The following is a 17667-nucleotide window of genomic DNA, read 5'->3' on the forward strand; positions in this document are numbered from 1 at the left end:
CTGCATTCCATTTTATTGTGGTAATGATGCCAAGCGAGTTCTATTACGTTTTACAAGCTCATAGGGACGAATTCGTAACAGCTGACAATTACCTGATAAACTTTGTCTGCTGTTTATGCAATCTATGTAGCCTACTATCTACTACAGTCTGTCCCTCAGGGATAGGGCTCTGGCCCGCGTTGATCGGGGCGACTTTTTGGTAATCGGGGTGGGTTTACTTTGTTCATCGAGCGATTCACGATCCGATCTTGATCGGGTTCTTGAGGGGTGCCAAGCGGGTTCGCCCCACGGTCTGACCTGGTTTCGCACCGCAGGTTATTGACTATGACTAACCACCCCACCCCGCCCCGAGTTAAAAAATTTAAAACCCGGCCCGAAAAAAACGCGTCTTTATTTTACGTCCCGCGGGTTGCCCCGATCAAAGTTGATCGGGCCCGAGACTGTCCGAAGAGAAATGTTTACGTAAAAACCTTGGGGTTGTCTGCAATGCAGACGTTGTTTTTGGTTGGTAAAAGACGTGTGGGTTTCTAAATTCTCGTTTACTTCTACAGATTTACTCTTGATTCATGTCTTGTAAGCCTCTCGATATTAACTGGTATTGAATATTGCCCATCATTCAATTTTATTACCGAAAATGGAGAATTTTGTGGACTATTCTTACTCGTCCTCGGACAGTGGTGAATGGATTATTCTGGCAAATCTCAGTGTTTAGACTTTTCTTATGTCATGATCAACAGTGAGTGATTGTCTCATAATTTGGAAGCAATCGTCATTTGTGAGAGTGGATCTCACTTGAAAAGGGCAGACTGCTATGAATCCATCATCTTGCAACACGACAGGCTGAACACCCTCCTAGATTCTGTGACCTTTTTCGTCAACTGTTGAATTTATCTGGGAACAACCTTGCATTTCATTGCAGATTCAATTCTAATGTTGAAAAATCTTACGTCTCTTATGGCTAAAAATAATTGTTTAGAAAGTGATGGCATTCCGAAAAAACCTTGGAATGAAGATTTCAGTTCGTGAGTAGGTCAATATTATTACATACAAAAGAAAAACAAAAAATAAAACAATTGTTTCAGTATCAGTTGTATAGCCACTACCTACTTGTGCGTGTGCTGCTGGAAAAAAAGACAAAAGAGGTGGGAGGAAAAAATGTTAAAATATATTAATTTAAAAGGAAAAAAAAGGAGTTTAGGGTCAGGCTTTTCTTCATTCTACCCTTTCTTGTGTTGAATTCATCGACGACGACAAAGTTGTAATATGATGATATGATTGCGCACCCTCTTATTACCCTACTACGCTACATCCTCTTTCCCGTCAGTTGCCACTTTGAATTAGCCTGACATTTATTATTCCGTCATTTATATGGACTGCGACTTTATAAGAAGAAAATACGCCATCTTTGCAATCAAGGAAAGGAAATTGTATTGGACTTTGTCTAATTGAAAAATTATTGTTGTAAATTTGAATCGGCTTTAACTTTCATTTCAGGAGCGCAGGGTCGAGAATTACGGCTGGATGGGCAGACCTTGGAATTAAGAAGAAAACAGAATGGCGTTATTAACTGGACCTTCGTGATAATGTGAGTATAAATTTTTCAAATTAAGAAACGTGTCGATGAACGCTATGCGCATGTCGCATTGCGTCAATCGTGATGGGAGCATTCACACGCATGAGAGAGACTGGCTTTATTTGATTCATCCAGTCATTTGCAGCAAAAAGTTCATCGTTACCGCATGACTTACCTAAATCTAGCTGGTCGGAGAACGTGATCGTCGTCACGGGCTCGAACAGAGACCATACCAGAATCTGCAAGTAAAAACGGATTTAGCTGAGATCTTTCCAGTTTGTTGCTTCTTGCCAATCCCGCCGGGTAAAGTAAAAGAATGCAAGAGAAAAAAGAATCACGTACGGTGTTGTCTCCACGATTGAGCAACGGCGCGGGAATGTAAAGAGTTTTCGTTGGACCGATACCCGAATAACGACCGATGTTGAATCCATTGACAAAAACGACCCCTCGATTACCATCGCCCCATCCGACCGTCGTGATAAATGTGTCGGTAGGATCGCCGGAAATGCTCAGAGTAGCTTTAGTTAGTGTGGGGCTGTTGGCAGTTGATGGCGGAGCTGGAGAGTTGTTCCAGTTTGTCAAACTTTGAATGCCAATTTCGTTAAATTATTATTGAATGAAACTTCATGCGAATGACTTCCGTTTTCTTTTACCTTCGAACCCAAGCCGATGTAAATTCTAGTGGGAACATAGTCCATCCGACGACTTCTTCGTTGTCCAATAAAACAGGTCCCTCCGGTAATCCGCGTTTCTGATAGAAATAACTCGGTGGTCCAAAATTATTCCTGAAAATTTATTTTAAATTTAACTCTTTTAAAATAATTGATATGGATTTGTTGTGTACCTTGCCATATTTTCGACAAGCAAATCTACCACGTAGGTCGCATCACCTTTTTCAGCATTGAAATCAAATGTTCGATTCCTGATAGAATATTTGTACGCACTTCAGAATAATCAGAGTTTTTGTTTTACTTAAGTTAATTTACGGTTGGGGCCAAAAGCCGAAATCATTCAATTGTGCGTCGTTTTTCCAATCAGAAGTCAAACGTTGTTGATCCAACATTAAAACAGCCAAATCTCTAACGTGTCCGATGGTCTGAATGGTGTGACTGCCACCTGTCAAAGTAGCTGAATTTCGATACAAAATGTATCCGTAGCTCTGACCGTTATCGTTATTGATTGGAAGATCTTCCATGGCCAACAAGTTATCCGACTGGATCACTAAGTTGCTTGGCTGGATGTCATGTAGTTTGCAATTAAAATTAGATTTTCAATAAAATTTTGACATTTTTTATTGTTACCAGTTGAAGAAGAAGATCTTCTAGCGTCAGGTGCTCCGTCGTTTGGATTTCAGGATAAGCTGTTTTGACACTTTCGGCCGGCAAAGCTGGCATATAGATGTTAGGAACTCTGTTGAACTGAGCAATAAGATCCTTGGCAGCATAATATTTGTCAGTGTAATCGCCTGCTTCGGTCAGCGGTCCATCGTAATCTGTGGAAAAAAAAGGTTAAAAATCGTTTTGACTGAAGAACTTTTTAATTTTTAGAATTCGCACCGTAACTGCTGACGTCCGCTGCGTAAAATGGAAATTCCGCAAACTGATTGGCGCCATTCATAAACCCAAAACTGGTTCCGCCGATAAACATGTAGAAATTAACTGAACTATTCCTGGTGAAGATGCGTTCCAGAGTGTAGGAAAAATCTGTTTTCCCATGGATCGACATGTTATTTCATGGGTTTATTGTAATACTATTTTGTTTCACCTTCTAAAGACGACCCGTCGTGATATCCTTTTCCCCATTGATCGAACTAACAGAAAAAAAGGTAGCTTAATTTTCTTAATCTTCATAAATTTAACAAATTCACCCATCCGCTCCAGAATTCGGTAACCATGTATGGTTTATCAGGTTGCAATACATCGAGTGCGTCAAATTGAGCATCAGCATTATTTTGGAAGTTAGCCGTTTGAAGTTCTCCGGGAATGGCACCTAAATCTCCGTTATTAGTGGGTGTGTCAGAAGTGAAAAACATTTCGGTAGCTCCCAGCGCAATCATTTTATCTCTCAAATGGATCAAATACTCCGTGTCACGCACACCAAAAGCTCCGTATTCGTTCTCTACCTGATGCGATAACAATATTATTCACAGCTTAAATTTATCTCAACAATCGATTTAAAAAAAAAATAAATGACAGGTACTCATACTTGAAAGGCGATAATAGGCCCATCTCCTTTTTGAAATTGCAAATTGACCACTCTCGAAAAAACTTGTGTCAAGTAGTCAACTGCTACTTGGAGGAATCCGGGGTAGGAGGTGCGGACTTTCATTTCGGGATCGCGCAACAGCCAACTGGAAAGCGTCCAGAGACGATTGCCAATCAATTCAATTCACATTATTTGAAATTTATTGATAATTACCTTGGCAACCCACCGAAATCCCATTCACTACAAATGTACGGGCCTGGTCGCAAGATGACGAATAGATCTTCCTCCTGAGCCATTTCAACGAAAGCAGTCACATTTAGAAAGGCAGAAAAATCGTTTTGCCCTTCACTAAAATCATAATCTCCTCGACGAGGTTCGTGCAGATTCCAAGGCATGTATCTTTATGTAGTTTTTGATTAGTATCAGATGTTTTTAGACCAAGAACTTTGTGTTACGTTTCGACTGTGTTGGCTCCAACGGCTCGAAGTTTTCTCAGACGATCGCGCCATTGCGTCGGATGGATGCGAAAATAATGAACTGCTCCGCTGATGATGTGAAATGGTTTTCCATTCAATAAAAATCCATCTTTACTGGCTGGAATGAGTCCTGATGTTCGACCGCCTGCCGTGTAGTAATCGTACCACGTAACATCGTTCTGGGCCAGTGCCAGTAACGGTAGAAGGCATACCTTTTAAGTTAAACGATAAAAGTGTAAATCATTGAATTATAATAACGTTTTTTTTTTAAATCTTACAAAAAATCCAGAGAATTTGATCATCTTCGCACTTTGTAGCCGTCTGACCACATACGTTGATATAGCATATGTAGTTGTGTCTATTTATCGTATCTGTTATCAGGATAAGCAAGTGGATAAGATGATGGATGGTACGTTATTTTTGATCTTAGACAATCGTATTTTTTTATTATACAACACAAAATGTTTAAGGATTTTATGAAGAAAACGAGAAAAACGGAATCGCTTGAATTATTGTCATGTTCCCTTAACCGAATACCGTATTTACGCTCGGATGCACTTAAAACAAAGTGAAAGTTGCTTGATTACTAGGAGCGACAAAGCTCATCCGGACTGGAAGCCCCATTTACATTATTTTGCCACATTCTTATTGCGAGACATTTGGAGTCTTTATATTTTGGGGGGGATATGAATATGACCGAAATGTCGGTTTATTTTATTTTTTAATTTAATCTGCATTCCATTTTATTGTGGCAATGCCAAACGAGTTCCATTACGTTTTGCAAGCTCATTGCTCATAGTGACGCACAAAATTAAGAGTACGAATAAGGAAAGCAGCTGACAATCACGTGATAAACTTTGTCTGCAGTCTATCTACTGTCCCTCAGGGAATGTTTACGTAAAAAACCTTGGGTTGTCTGCACTGCAGACGTTGTTTTGGCTTGGTAACAGACGTGTGCGTTTCTAAATTCTCGTTTACTTCTACAGATTGACTGTTGATTCATGTCGTGTAAGCCTCTCGATATTAACTGGTATTGAATATTACCCATCATTCAATTTTATTACCGAAAATGGCGAACTTTGTGGACTATTCTTACTCGTCCTCGGACAGTGGTGAATCTGATTATTCGGGCAAATCTCAGTGTTTAGACTTTTCTTATGCCATGATCAACAGTGAGTCATTGTCTCATAATTTGGAAGCAATCATTTGTGAGAGTGGATCTCACTTGAAAAGGGCAGACTACTATGAATCCATGATCTTGCAACACAACAGGCTGAACACCCTCCCAGATTCTGTGGCCTTTTTCGTCAACATTAAACTGTTGAATTTATCTGGGAACAACCTTACATTCATTCCAGATTCAATTCTAATGTTGAAAAATCTTACGTCTCTTATTGCTAAAAATAATCGTTTAGAAGATGATGGCATTCCCAAAAACCTTGGTATCTGTAAAACCCTTAGAGAAGTCAACTTTAGTGGGAATTGCTTAACTCGGTTTCCTGAACAGCTTCTTGAATTAGATGGTCTGAAATTTCTTTATGTGGGGGGAAACCAAATTTCTGTGATTCCCAACACAATAGGACGTCTTCAAAGGTATATTTGAATATTTCAATTGTTTTTTCTCTAGTTTCTAATTTTTAAATTTCCTTTATGAGCAGGTTGAAGGTCTTGTATTTGGGTGGAAACTGTTTAACAGAGATCCCAGCAGAAGTGGGTCAACTGGCAAGGTTGCAGGCCTTGGTTTTATCTGAAAATCAACTAGAGAACCTCCCCTCAACAATTGTTCAGCTGAAGAAGCTTCGTACCTTGTTGTTGCACAAAAACCAGTTGACCACTTTGCCACCTCAGATTGTGGCTCTGAAAGAACTTATGGAGGTTTGTCCCATGTTGCAATAATGACAAGTTTACACATTCGAATTTCTTAATAATATTTTTTTATTTTCTTTTATTTGTAGTTGAGTCTGAGGGATAACCCATTGGTCGTTCGTTTCGTTCGTGACCTGACTTATAACCCACCTACGTTACTGGAGCTAGCAGGGAGAGTTATCAAATCCAATTGTGTTCCCTATAATACTTGGGAGATTCCACAGCATTTAGCTGCGTATCTCGGAAGTGCACACCAATGCGTCAATCCGAAATGTCAAGGTATGTAAATGTTGACCATTAAATTATACAACAAGTTGATGTTTAATAACATGCTGCTTTGGTTTCAGGAGTCTATTTTGACAGTCGAGTTGAACACGTCAAATTTGTCGATTTTTGTGGCAAGTACCGAATTCCGCTGCTTCAGTATCTGTGTTCACCCAACTGCACCAAAAATCCCGTCTCCGTTGAATGTTGTCCACTTGATTCCGATTCTGACAGCGGACGATTGAAGAAAGTTTTACTGGGTTAATATGTTTTTACAAATTGTTCTGCTTTGTGTACTTCAAATGTCGGTGGTTTTGCCACATTCATACATAATTCTAATTTCACATTTTCTAACTAAATCCTGGAGGAGGATATTTCAAAAGAATTTTTTCCATCACTGCTGGGTAGAGAGCAAGGAACTTGAATTTGCTGCCCATCTCCATAGGATCCGTTAACATCCGATGTGCTGATTTCAAGTCATTAGCCAGTTTTTCGTTTCGGCAAGACGCAAGGAGTTTCTCAAGCCTCATATTGATCCCCATTCTCGTTAGAAAGTCTTTCTGGTCTACTGTGCCAAATGTTAAATTTGCTTTCCAGTCTTCAACAGATCTGGGGTGAGTAGCTGCCCACTTTAATGCAGAGAAATCAACATCGGCCGTCAAGTCTGCTGTTCCAGGTTCGACTAGTGGGTCGTGGAGTTTATGATTCTTAAAGCCCTATTATACAAATGGTAAGATAAAACTTAACACCTTTTAAAACTTACAAAATTATATTAGATTTTTTTTTACTCTAAAAGTATCAGTTTTATCCCCTTCGTGGCCATAATCGATCACCAATCCAATACCTATTATTGTATAAATTTTAGTGTTATCGGTATTGTTTGAATCAATTAAGAAATAACCTCCATCTTGATGAATTCTAGAAGCCATTACTTGAATCATGACTGAACTCTGCGGGCTAATTTCAAGATCTTTTCTGACTTCATTTTCCTGTATTAAGAAAACCATCTAATTAGCAGAGACATTTCAGTTGAACACATACTAAAGTACCATACCCGACAATAGAGAGAAGCGGGAGTGCGTTCGCGGGAAAGAACGTATCGTAAGGTGGAGTCTTCTCGATTAAGGTCAATCAAAACTTCTCTCCAGCCCTGATTGACCTTAACTAACTTGTGAATTGGTAGTGCGTCAAAGAACTCGTGAGCTAGAAAAAGAGTGAAGGTGCGTGGGAGATCCGATATGTGGTTGTACCACCGCACAGGTGATCCGTACAATGATTTAGATTCCTTGTAATGATGAGAATCTATAGGCAATTCACTGATTTTTTCATTTTGAGTTTTACAGAGGCATTTCTCTTGAATTTGGCTCAGGTATGGACTAACTTCTACTAAGCTAACAGAGAAATCAGATTCTGCCATCTTAAATTTTGAAAACACCCGTAGGACATCAGACATCAGTGTTCCTCTTCCAGGACCCAGTTCTACTATTTGAAAAGGTGTTGGTTTTCCACATTTGGTCCATTCATTTATAAGCCAGATGGCAATCAGCTGAATTAAAAAAAGGCATTCATTAAAATGTATGTACCTATTGTGTGGACACATTTGCATAATACCTGGAAGATTTACTGATTATGGAAGGAATTAAATATAGGTAATAGTAGTGTTGGAAATGGAACTCTTGTTGGCGGTGTCGACCGTTCAACTTCCAAGATTGAGATAAGAGATGACACCTTTGTTGTTGCTAGTTCGTCCTTATATTTCACACTGCCGTATAATACAGCATTTTGGTATTTCAATAGTTGGTTTAGGGTTGAGTAGGGTAGGGAACAATAGATTGAATGGGAAGAGAGGGTAAAATTGGGGCCCTCTGTTGAGGTCCCTACAAATTACACAGAATTAACAATAGCAATAATGTCGATCACTGTTGGGATGCAATAAATTCCCAACACACTCCCCAGTAGAGCCCGTTCAATTGGCTCGACATCCTGATCGACTTGATATCCGTTGGATTGGAGATCTGAAAATGCGGTTGAAGATGGATGGCCTGGATTAAGAGGAGCTGTTTCGTTGACTGGCTACGGATTCAGTTAATTGTCCATTCCATTTGATTCCGATTGAGAGTTGGCTGACTCTTTGGAAGTTTGCCACCAGGATCCCATACCGATTGGTGTGTGTTGGAATCTTCTTCAATGTCCTTTAACACAAGAATATTTTTTAGTAGATGTGAAACGATTTTGTTTGGTACCTGGGTTAACGAATAAGAGAACAGCAACTGGTTGATGAGATGTTCTTCTATACTTGGTAACCTTGAGATGCGTTTAGGAGCTGGTTTTACTGGCTCCAAGCGCTTCCGTTTCATTGAGTTTTGTTGATTGGCCAATTCCGGAAGAATTGCTGCTTGACTGCACGGCGATCTGAACTTCGGAATGATTTCTTGGTTGCTTTCTACGTTTGTTGAATTGACAAATGCAGCGGCTTCTTGAGGATTTTCTTTCGAAGCTTCCTGGATTTCTGGCGACGATGATAAATTTCCAGAAGAAGAGAAGTTGGTTTGTTTAAGTTGACTCGGAAAAGAGTTAAGTGTTTCCAGCGATGCAGCTGGCCTTCCCGAGGGGAAAAAAAGAAAGGTAGGAATATCCTTTTCTTTGGAGCCGGCTGGCGGAATCCTAATAATTGAATCTTTAGTTTTTAGACAATTGAATGTGTCAGGAACTTCTGCTTGATAAGTAGGAGTTTCTTGATGACTAAGAGAGTGAGGAGCTTCTGCCGGATTGGCTGGAGCTTTTTGAAGATTGAGAGTACCAGGAGCTTCTGCCGGAGTAGCTGGAGCTTCTAGAATAATGAGAGGACGAGGAGCTTCTGCCGGAGTAGCTGGAGCTTCTTGAATAATGAGTGTGCAAGCAGTTTTTTCGTTGCTAGAGGAGCTCAAGAGATTTTTGGACTCCACTGCATCTACACCATCTAAGTTTGCAAATTTGAGGTTAGTTGCTTTCAGCTCGTCTTCAAACCTTTTTTCGTCTTTGTTTCCACTGGATTTGACCGGAATATCTGAGATTGATAGCCCTTTTTTTGGTCGTTGTTGGAGACTGGCTGTTCCAGGCTCCTTTTCCATCGGGACTTCTTTTGACTGGGCTGATTTGACGTTTTGGTCGCTGTAGCAACTTTTCGCGTTCGATGATGTGATTTTTTCTGCTCCATCCAGTTTTGCTGAGTTTTCTAACTTTGAAACAAAGGAATTATTTTCTTTTATTTCGTTCCTTTCAAACCTTTTTTTGTCGGGATATCCGTCTGGCCCATCCGGAGAATCCGAGAGTGAGTCTCCTTTTTTCGGTGGGTGAGGGAGACTGGCCGTTCCAGTCTCTTTTTCTTCCGTCTGGATATTTTCTTTTGACTGGTATGAAGGGGTGTTTTGAAAACTACAGCTTGTTGTCGTAAGCGACGACACTTCTAGTGGAGTTGGGTTTGGCACTAATACTGCTGCAAATTGAGATGTTGAGAGGGTTTTGAGAATTGACTCTATTACTGGATTTGTTTGAGAAGCTGGCTCCTGAGAAGCTGTTGGTGATAAGTTGACATCTCCTGGAGCGACGGGCACTGAAAAGGCTGTTGAGATGGCTGCGATCACCTGACTGATTATGTCCCGATTGAGTTGTGCTTGGGTTGCTGCCTGGTTTGCTGCCTGGGTTGCTGCCTGATGTTGGAGAATTTGGAGCATTCTTTCTCTGTCCTTCTCCCATTCTTCGTCATCTGCTTCCTTTTCGAGTTTGTCTAACCATTCTCTTCGTTTTTTCTTTAAGATGTGAATTTTGGCGACAATAACATCGTCCATTGTTTGGTACATGGTGTCGATGTCTGCATTGATCTCTTCTTGGTCTTCGCCTTCTTTGTACATTTCAGCCTGGACCCTTTTTGAGAATATCTCATAAGTTTTGTAGAATCCATCTAGCTTTTTTTCTAATTTTTCGACTTCGATAAACGCTTCCAACGTCATTTCTGTTGATTTGTACGTTTCGACGAGGTTAATGATACGGGTGATATGCTTTTTAATTAAAGTTCTTGCGTAATTTGGAGCCATTGTGAGTTGGAGGTGGCTCCTAAGGAGCTGCTGAGAGTACGAAAAGAAGATAATTAGTTTAAATTAATGTTTTGATTAAGTTGATTAGCCTTTTTGTTTGTTGTTCTGCTCGGTCTTCGGAGATTCGTGGTGCCGAATTAAATTCTGCTGTCTTTTCCACTTTCTTTGAATTCCTTTATGTGAAGATATCTGCAAAAACTGAATGATTTTGGAGCTAGGGTAATTTTCTAGCTCCTTACAATCCCACAAACGGCATAATAACAATTTTTAGGAAAGAGAATTTAAAGAGTTTTTGCCGCAAGACGGCGGTTTCTAATTCCCAATTTTGTGCTCAGAGGGCGCTTTGTGCCTTCTCAGAAAAAGAGAAAGATTTCCCTTTAAGCAAACAAAAAATGCAAGAGCGTAAGAGCGCGAGATTTGTTTCGAAATGGCGGAAGGCCTTTGTAAATAGAGAGAGAGAAAAAAAATTCAAGTTTTAATCACCCTAAGGCGCACACGAGGCGAACGCGTTGAAAGGGTAGAGAATTTTCCCGCGTTTTTTCCAGTTTAAAGGGGAAACCGGCCTAGCCCCCCAAAAAAGAGAATATTTTTCTGTCGTATTTAGAGAGATCGTTGTGCCTTCTGAGACAGAGAGAGATTTACCCAAATGATTGAATAACAAACAATGCAAATTAATTCAAAAAATGAGAGAGATTTGTTTTCGGGAAATGGTCTAAGGCCATAGCAAAGAGAGCGATAATTTATTTAAGTCTTTTCACCCTGGGGCTCACACGAGGCGAACTCATTGAAGGGTTAGAGAAGTTCCCGCGTTTTCCCAATCTAAGAGGTAGGGAAGCAAGCCCCCCCAAAAAAAAATTCTTGAAAGGAAAGAGATTCCCGCGTTATCCCATTTTTAAAGAACGGGCAGTGAACCCAATCAGCTGAGATTCGTTTTTACAATGCCGGGAGGCGTATCAAGAGATAGAGAGGGAATTTAACCTAAGGCTCACACGAGGTGAACACGTTAAAGAGGTAGGGAAGTTCCCAAGTTTGCCCAATCTTAGATATTGGAAAGCAATATCCCCCCAAAAAAAAAAAATTTGTTGAAAGGGAAGAGAGAATAATCAACTTAGGCGATGATAATTTACGTGACAAAAAAAGAAATCCCCCTTCAAAAATGATTTAGGAATCCTATTTTAATTTTAAGAAACTTTGAGGAAATATTTTAGCTTTAATTCAAGAGAGAGAAGAAAAATAATTTACTGTTTAGAGGGATCTATTTGCTTACTAGACCCCTGAGAACAAGTTAAACTCAGAGAGAGAGAAAAAGATTCTAATAAATGACTGACCTGCCATAATTAAACACAATTTTCTTTGATAAATGGCGGCAATGATTAAGCAAAAGGAGATAACGAGAGAAAGATTTGAGTGTGATAGAGCGAAACTAACTTAACACTGGTTGGAGAAAACTCCGGTTCGAAGGACCATGTTGGAAATGGAACTCTTGTTGGCGGTGTCGACCGTTCAACTTCCAAGATTGAGATAAGAGATGACACCTTTGTTGTTGCTAGTTCGTCCTTATATTTCACACTGCCGTATAATACAGCATTTTGGTATTTCAATAGTTGGTTTAGGGTTGAGTAGGGTAGGGAACAATAGATTGAATGGGAAGAGAGGGTAAAATTGGGGCCCTCTGTTGAGGTCCCTACAAATTACACAGAATTAACAATAGCAATAATGTCGATCACTGTTGGGATGCAATAAATTCCCAACAAGTAGCCTAGTAGGTACCTCTCCAAACATTTGTGAAATTTCTGGTGATGTTATGAAATCCCCTTTTTCTCCAAACACATCCTTGCTCATGTAGTAACCAGCAGATGGATTGGTTAGTACTTCTTTCATGTAGTCAGCTACTGTTATGGGACCTGTAGCTAAAATTCTAGCTTCTATCTGTTTGAGTAGTTTATTACTGCTGTTTCCTTTATTAATTGTATCTGCTGACGTGTTATTGCCGGAATATCTACGAAAGACTTGCAAACCGACTTTTAGTCTCTGACAAATCTGCCTAGAAAACGACTGCATGTTTGTCTTGAATGCAGAAATATTTCATCAGCGAAATTACGTCAACTCTAGTCAATAACCTGTCCTATTGAATCAGCTTTAACTAAAAAACTGCTCAACAACAAATGGGGAAGATACACGTAAGCATATTGATAGTCTGCTATTGATATGATGCGGTCCCCATGGTTACAGCAGAACTGCAGAAGTCTCAACGAAACGTCACGTACCATAGGCTACGTGGTTTAGCCCTTAGGTATTTATGTTCGATCTTATTTTCCTTTCAGAAAGCAGGGAGTCGTGGATGAGTGATCATCTCCATTTTCATTAATTCAGTTTCTTCAGTGAATGGGTGAAAATGGCCAACATTTGGATTTTACTTTTAAGTTTGTGCCTCTCTCCAGTTTGGTGTCAGTTTGGTTTTTTACCATCCAAGGTACCAGCTTCACCTGCTATTGCTGATAGGTGTTTTTGCGAGGTAAGAAGAAATAACTTAATTTGTTTCTCATTAAAGGTTTGTTGATCTCTGAAGTTGGACATGTTTGCAGTTTGCTATTTAACTGAGTTAGCTTGTCCAAGAAATATTTTAGTCTGTTATGTTTTGAATTCAAAACATGATTTACATATTTTTTCAGTTAAAGGGCAATGTTGATGAGTGTGAGTGCAGTGTGGATTTTGTTGATAAATTCAATAACTACAGGATATACCCTAGGTAAAAAAAATTTTGTTTAAAAACATGAAATTGCAATTAATGTGATATTTTTGCTAGGTTGAAGAGTTTACTGCCTAAGAATTACTTTCGCTTCTTCACAGTAAACCTTAAAAAACCCTGTCCATTCTGGCCAGATGATGGAGGATGTGCATCAACTGCCTGTGCCGTTGAATCCTGTACAGAGGTAATTTGGATAGTTTGTTTGTTGAAATCCTTTAATTTCACAATTAACTGTTTTGGAAAAGGCAAACATACCCAGAGAAATCTTTCAAACTAAACAGAATAAAAGCAATTTGTTTGGACCTGAAAACAATCCAAAGTTATTAACTGAAGCACAAAGTGCAGGCACATGTAGTGAAGGTAGTGATGAAGAGCTTGGATACCTTAATACTACACTCACCAAACAGATGTCCGCTGACCTTGCTCTGTGGAAGCTGCACGACGATACACAACACTCATTTTGTGATGTTGACGATGACAATAGTAACGACAGCGTTTTCGTTGATCTGCTCTTAAATCCAGAGAGATATACTGGATATAAAGGGCCATCTGTTCAGCGTATTTGGAGAACTATTTATGAAGAAAATTGCTTCAAGTATTTTAAAATCAATAAGATGTTCTTAAAATGTAATTGGCTAGTATTGGATTGTTTATTATTTTAGGCCAAAGCGTGGGTACGGTCCGTACATAGATTCAACAAATGTAGGAGGTAATGCAATCGAATACTTTGTTTTTTAAAGCGTAATTTTATTTCATTTTTTCTTACACAGATTTGTGCTTGGAAAAACGAGCGTTTTATCGTGCCATTTCAGGGTTGCACGCGAGTATCAATATCCACCTCTGTGCTCAATATCTCCACAGTCGTAAATTGAATAGCTTTTAATCTTGCTCTACTTGTTAGAAAAATGTTTATTTTAAATGGCTACATCTTACAGATGCTGTTCCTGGAATGCAACATTGGGGAATGAATCTTCAAGAATTTCAAGTTCGCTTTGATCCTGAAACAACTAACGGCGAGGGCCCAAAATGGTTGCGCAATCTCTATTTTCTTTACCTTCTTGAACTAAGAGCCATTGCAAAAGCCGCTCCCTATTTGGAACAGCTCCCATTTTACACCGGAAACGATACTGACGATGCAGAGGTTAATGCCGCTGTCCATGATCTTCTAAATCAAATCAAGTAATAATTGCAAATTATGGTAAATGTTAATGTTTATTTATGGTTTTTAATATGCGTAACTTTTCCAATGTGACAGATCTTTTCAGCCTCATTTCAACGAATCATCTATGTTTACGGGAGGCAGTAAGCAAGCCCAAAAGTTGAAAGAAGAATTTCGTCATCATTTCCGTAACATCACACGCATTATGGATTGCGTTGGATGTGAAAAATGCAAAGTTTGGGGAAAGCTGCAAACTCAAGGACTCGGAACGGCACTTAAGATTCTTTTTTCGGGTTCATTTGACAAAGCTAATCCAACCGCTTTCGACCTCAAATCGATGAAAAGGTCCCGATTCCAGTTAACTCGTAACGAGATAGTTGCACTATTTAATGCCTTTGGAAGGTAAAAAAAAAAAAAATATTATTTACTTCACTTTCACTCACATAATTGATTAAATGTTTTTTTTTTGTTTCCTCATTTATAGGTTGTCAACTAGCATATACAATTTGGAAATGTTTAGACAAGCTGCCGAAAATTTACAACAAGTACGCTAATAATCTGTACTTCCATCACTGTCTTTGGGATACTTGAAATTCTTTCACAGGGTTGGCTTTGTCATTGATCTCTTTAAAAAAATTTCTTCATAATATTTCCACTTATTTTTCTCCACTCAACTATATTTATTAAATCTTCATGAAACGAAGATTGGTACATATACATATATATTTTCATTGTATTAAATAGTTGAGAACCAACACATTGTGATGATCCTAATTGATGATTGGTTTTAAATGTGTAGGCTATACTGTTTTTTTTCTGTCGAAAATATTGGATTAATAATTATATGGTGTGACATTTTAAGATGATATTCTGGAAATCTAAATTATCAAATTTTTCATTCAACTTGTTGGATACTTATAGGATACTATTGAAAGGTTCTTATTTGGGTCACAATAAATAGGTTTAAGTGTGCACCATCTTAGTTCATAATGACGATGATAATATTAAGAATAATTATTTTACTGTTATCATGGTACCGTGGTCTGTTTTAACCTTGGTTTTAACACGCATTCGAAATTTCAGAAGGGCGACGAACAAAGATAAACTCCCACCATCTCTCAATCACTCTGTTTAATGACATTTAATGATTTTTTTTTATTTTCCAAAGTTTTATAGGCATGTCTTTTTTTTGTTTTTTATAGGAAAAGAATCACAAACAGCCCTCGGGCACAAACAGCCAATGCAGCAGGTAGGCTAGGTGACAATCCGTTGCGTCCAGTCGTCCTTGGATGCTAAGGGCTGTCACTAGGTGGCTAAATATTTCAGTGTGGAGGGATTTAACTATTCAGCCCCAGTGTGTAGGGGTAGAGGAAAGTTTGTAAACGTCCCTACGGTAAAAGGGTGATACAGGTGATTATTAATTTAATTAGATGCCCAGTCCCTAGAGTGGGGATTGAATGAGCCAGGAACATGCTCTTACTGTCAGATAGGGTAGTGTGGAAAGGATTTTTCATCTTCACCTTCATTTGTGATTGACGTTTGCTGTTGCCTTGCAGTGTGTAGCCTAGTTGTGTCCACAATGAATAGAAACACATTCTGAATATCTGGCAGGTTTACCTTACCAAATGGGTGTTTTCCCTTTCAGCAATCCACTGTCCAGCACTGTTGCCCAGGTGCTGAAACGTCTGGAATCACTTGCAGACACCTGAACGGATATCTGTCTTGAGTGCCTTCTCCTCAGTGTAGAAGTTGAAGTGGCGTTCACCTTGGGGATTTCGTCTTTTGTGATGTGTGATGCTGCGTGGTGGTTTTTTGATGAAATTTTGCATGGTGAATATTACGTGAGTATCAAAGTTATTTGTTACCTTTGTTTGCCAGTTCTTTCAATTGAATGTCAACGAGCTAGAGCGGACATTGTTTTCATGTTACATTTCTTTCTGACGCTAGACGGCATAGCCTTCGATCATTTTTTACCTGTTAGAATCAGTTTACATAGGCTTACTTTGCACATCTCTGAAGAATTTTCTCAATGCTACTTTTAAAAAACTTTTGGTGATAACTGTCAGTTTCTGTTTCAGCAACAAAGCTCACTTGTTAGATTTTTAATAATGTGTTTTTTTTCTACTTCCGGTTTTCTACTTTTCAGTCAGTAGTTCAGTAAATATTCATTCGACGCACAAAATAACCACACATTCGTGATCCTCGTCAAATTTGTGGTAAAGTTCATGTTTGTTTTTTTACGTTTTCGTACTTCCGGCTTTGAGAATTTTCCTGAACTATAGTTCAGGAAAATTCTCGATTTTCGCCAAATTTTGGATTTCGTTTAAATCACATCTAATCGACCCCAAATTTTATAGCGATCACGAATATCTGGTTTATTTTGTCGACAGCCCGATGGTTGAGGCGCTATCGTCTACTTCCGGTATACTTCCGGAAATTTTGCATAAAACTAGCAAGTGAGCTTTATTCTCTGTACAATTTTTAAGACTCCATGCCAAGTTAAGTAAACAGAAATGGTCTTTTTGATTACGTTTTTTACTATCTAAGGCCGGTCCTTTAGATAGTTGGTTTTGGACCTGTCAAATAGATGGCGTAAAAGAATATTGTGTTGATATGTGCTTATGGCGGCTCGTTGTCAACAGTTCAGCTACAGGCTACAGCTATTTTCTTCAAAAATTACCAATGAATTCGTTGGTAAATTGGATATATTTTGTGTGCAATTTGTTGGGCATGTGTTCTTTTCCGTATATGTGTTTAATAAGTAATAACCTTAATATTTCTCATTCATTTCCATCAGGAGACTAATGTGAAAGGGGCATACAGCCTACTGTCAACTATTGTGTTGTAAATCCTGGGATCCTACTGAATGTGTCATCCAAATGACAGGTAACACCAACACTGCTTAATCAAGTATTGCTGAAATATATATTGTTCTCATTTTTATTAGGATTCATCATAATTATCGACTGATTCTATAAGACTTGCACCAACCCCAGCATGGACCAATCTCTCATTCCATCTTCTAGAGAACCTTGGATAACTGATTGATGGTTTTGTGTGTAAGTTTATTTTTCATGTCTCATGTCACTGAACTTTATTTGTACTGACGTCTATCTAATAGCACATTGATGACACAAATTATAAACAAGGTGACTTAATTTTTTATTTTTTATTTACAGGTCGAGTCATGTCCTTTGAAGAAAAAGGACAATGACTATACAGTCAACAAGGTCCTTTGTTTGATAACCTGTTGGCTGCTACCCTTGAATATCCCTTTTTACTTCCTGAAACAGGCCCTCTTG

The 17667-nt window shown here is 38.9% G+C and overlaps 4 protein-coding genes and 2 long non-coding RNA genes across 9 annotated transcripts; 3 read left to right on the forward strand and 3 right to left on the reverse strand.

Annotated features, from left to right (window-relative positions):
* Positions 1–1404: 1404 nt before the first annotated feature.
* On the reverse strand, positions 1405–4610 carry LOC124199679 (beta-galactosidase-1-like protein 2). The gene is made up of 14 exons (XM_046595596.1): positions 4533–4610; positions 4234–4466; positions 3992–4177; positions 3779–3923; positions 3441–3695; positions 3338–3383; positions 3130–3276; positions 2875–3065; positions 2560–2807; positions 2418–2495; positions 2227–2358; positions 1916–2156; positions 1749–1812; positions 1405–1531 (listed from the first exon to the last, which is right to left on the reverse strand). The coding sequence occupies exons 1-14, from the start codon at positions 4554–4556 to the stop codon at positions 1512–1514; spliced, it is 2010 nt and encodes a 669-aa protein (XP_046451552.1). The 5' UTR covers positions 4557–4610; the 3' UTR covers positions 1405–1511.
* Positions 4611–5150: 540 nt separating this feature from the next.
* On the forward strand, positions 5151–6728 carry LOC124199686 (leucine-rich repeat-containing protein 58-like). The gene is made up of 4 exons (XM_046595607.1): positions 5151–5847; positions 5913–6129; positions 6210–6399; positions 6468–6728. Exons 1-4 carry the CDS (start codon positions 5324–5326, stop codon positions 6647–6649), a joined length of 1113 nt encoding a protein of 370 aa, XP_046451563.1. The 5' UTR covers positions 5151–5323; the 3' UTR covers positions 6650–6728.
* LOC124199681 (protein arginine methyltransferase NDUFAF7 homolog, mitochondrial-like) lies at positions 6652–12518 on the reverse strand. Of its 3 annotated transcripts, XM_046595599.1 has the most exons (5): positions 12228–12518; positions 7439–7930; positions 7286–7373; positions 7173–7228; positions 6652–7100 (listed from the first exon to the last, which is right to left on the reverse strand). In XM_046595599.1, the coding sequence occupies exons 1-5, from the start codon at positions 12516–12518 to the stop codon at positions 6735–6737; spliced, it is 1293 nt and encodes a 430-aa protein (XP_046451555.1). In that variant the 3' UTR covers positions 6652–6734. The 3 variants fall into 3 exon arrangements, with proteins under 3 accessions (XP_046451555.1, XP_046451554.1, XP_046451556.1); XM_046595598.1 differs by having other exon boundaries at positions 7173–7373; XM_046595600.1 differs by having other exon boundaries at positions 7173–7373; positions 7439–8043; positions 12216–12315.
* Positions 12519–12615: 97 nt separating this feature from the next.
* Positions 12616–15226, forward strand: LOC124199680 (ero1-like protein). Its single transcript, XM_046595597.1, has 10 exons — positions 12616–12750; positions 12831–12972; positions 13130–13206; positions 13264–13390; positions 13452–13801; positions 13869–13915; positions 13977–14069; positions 14142–14385; positions 14462–14767; positions 14850–15226. Exons 1-10 carry the CDS (start codon positions 12680–12682, stop codon positions 14917–14919), a joined length of 1527 nt encoding a protein of 508 aa, XP_046451553.1. The 5' UTR covers positions 12616–12679; the 3' UTR covers positions 14920–15226.
* LOC124199689 lies at positions 15081–16269 on the reverse strand. Of its 2 annotated transcripts, XR_006876951.1 has the most exons (3): positions 16231–16269; positions 15988–16162; positions 15081–15929 (listed from the first exon to the last, which is right to left on the reverse strand). It is a non-coding gene; the product is annotated as an uncharacterized LOC124199689 (long non-coding RNA). The 2 variants fall into 2 exon arrangements; XR_006876949.1 differs by lacking the exon at positions 16231–16269 and having other exon boundaries at positions 15988–16202.
* A 520-nt stretch (positions 16270–16789) lies between these two features.
* LOC124199688 lies at positions 16790–17601 on the forward strand. Its single transcript, XR_006876948.1, has 4 exons — positions 16790–17059; positions 17163–17251; positions 17313–17424; positions 17545–17601. It is a non-coding gene; the product is annotated as an uncharacterized LOC124199688 (long non-coding RNA).
* The last annotated feature ends 66 nt before the right edge of the window (positions 17602–17667 follow it).

Source organism: Daphnia pulex, chromosome 8 (assembly GCF_021134715.1).
Source record: "Daphnia pulex isolate KAP4 chromosome 8, ASM2113471v1".
In the NCBI taxonomy this organism is placed as follows: domain Eukaryota; kingdom Metazoa; phylum Arthropoda; class Branchiopoda; order Diplostraca; family Daphniidae; genus Daphnia; species Daphnia pulex.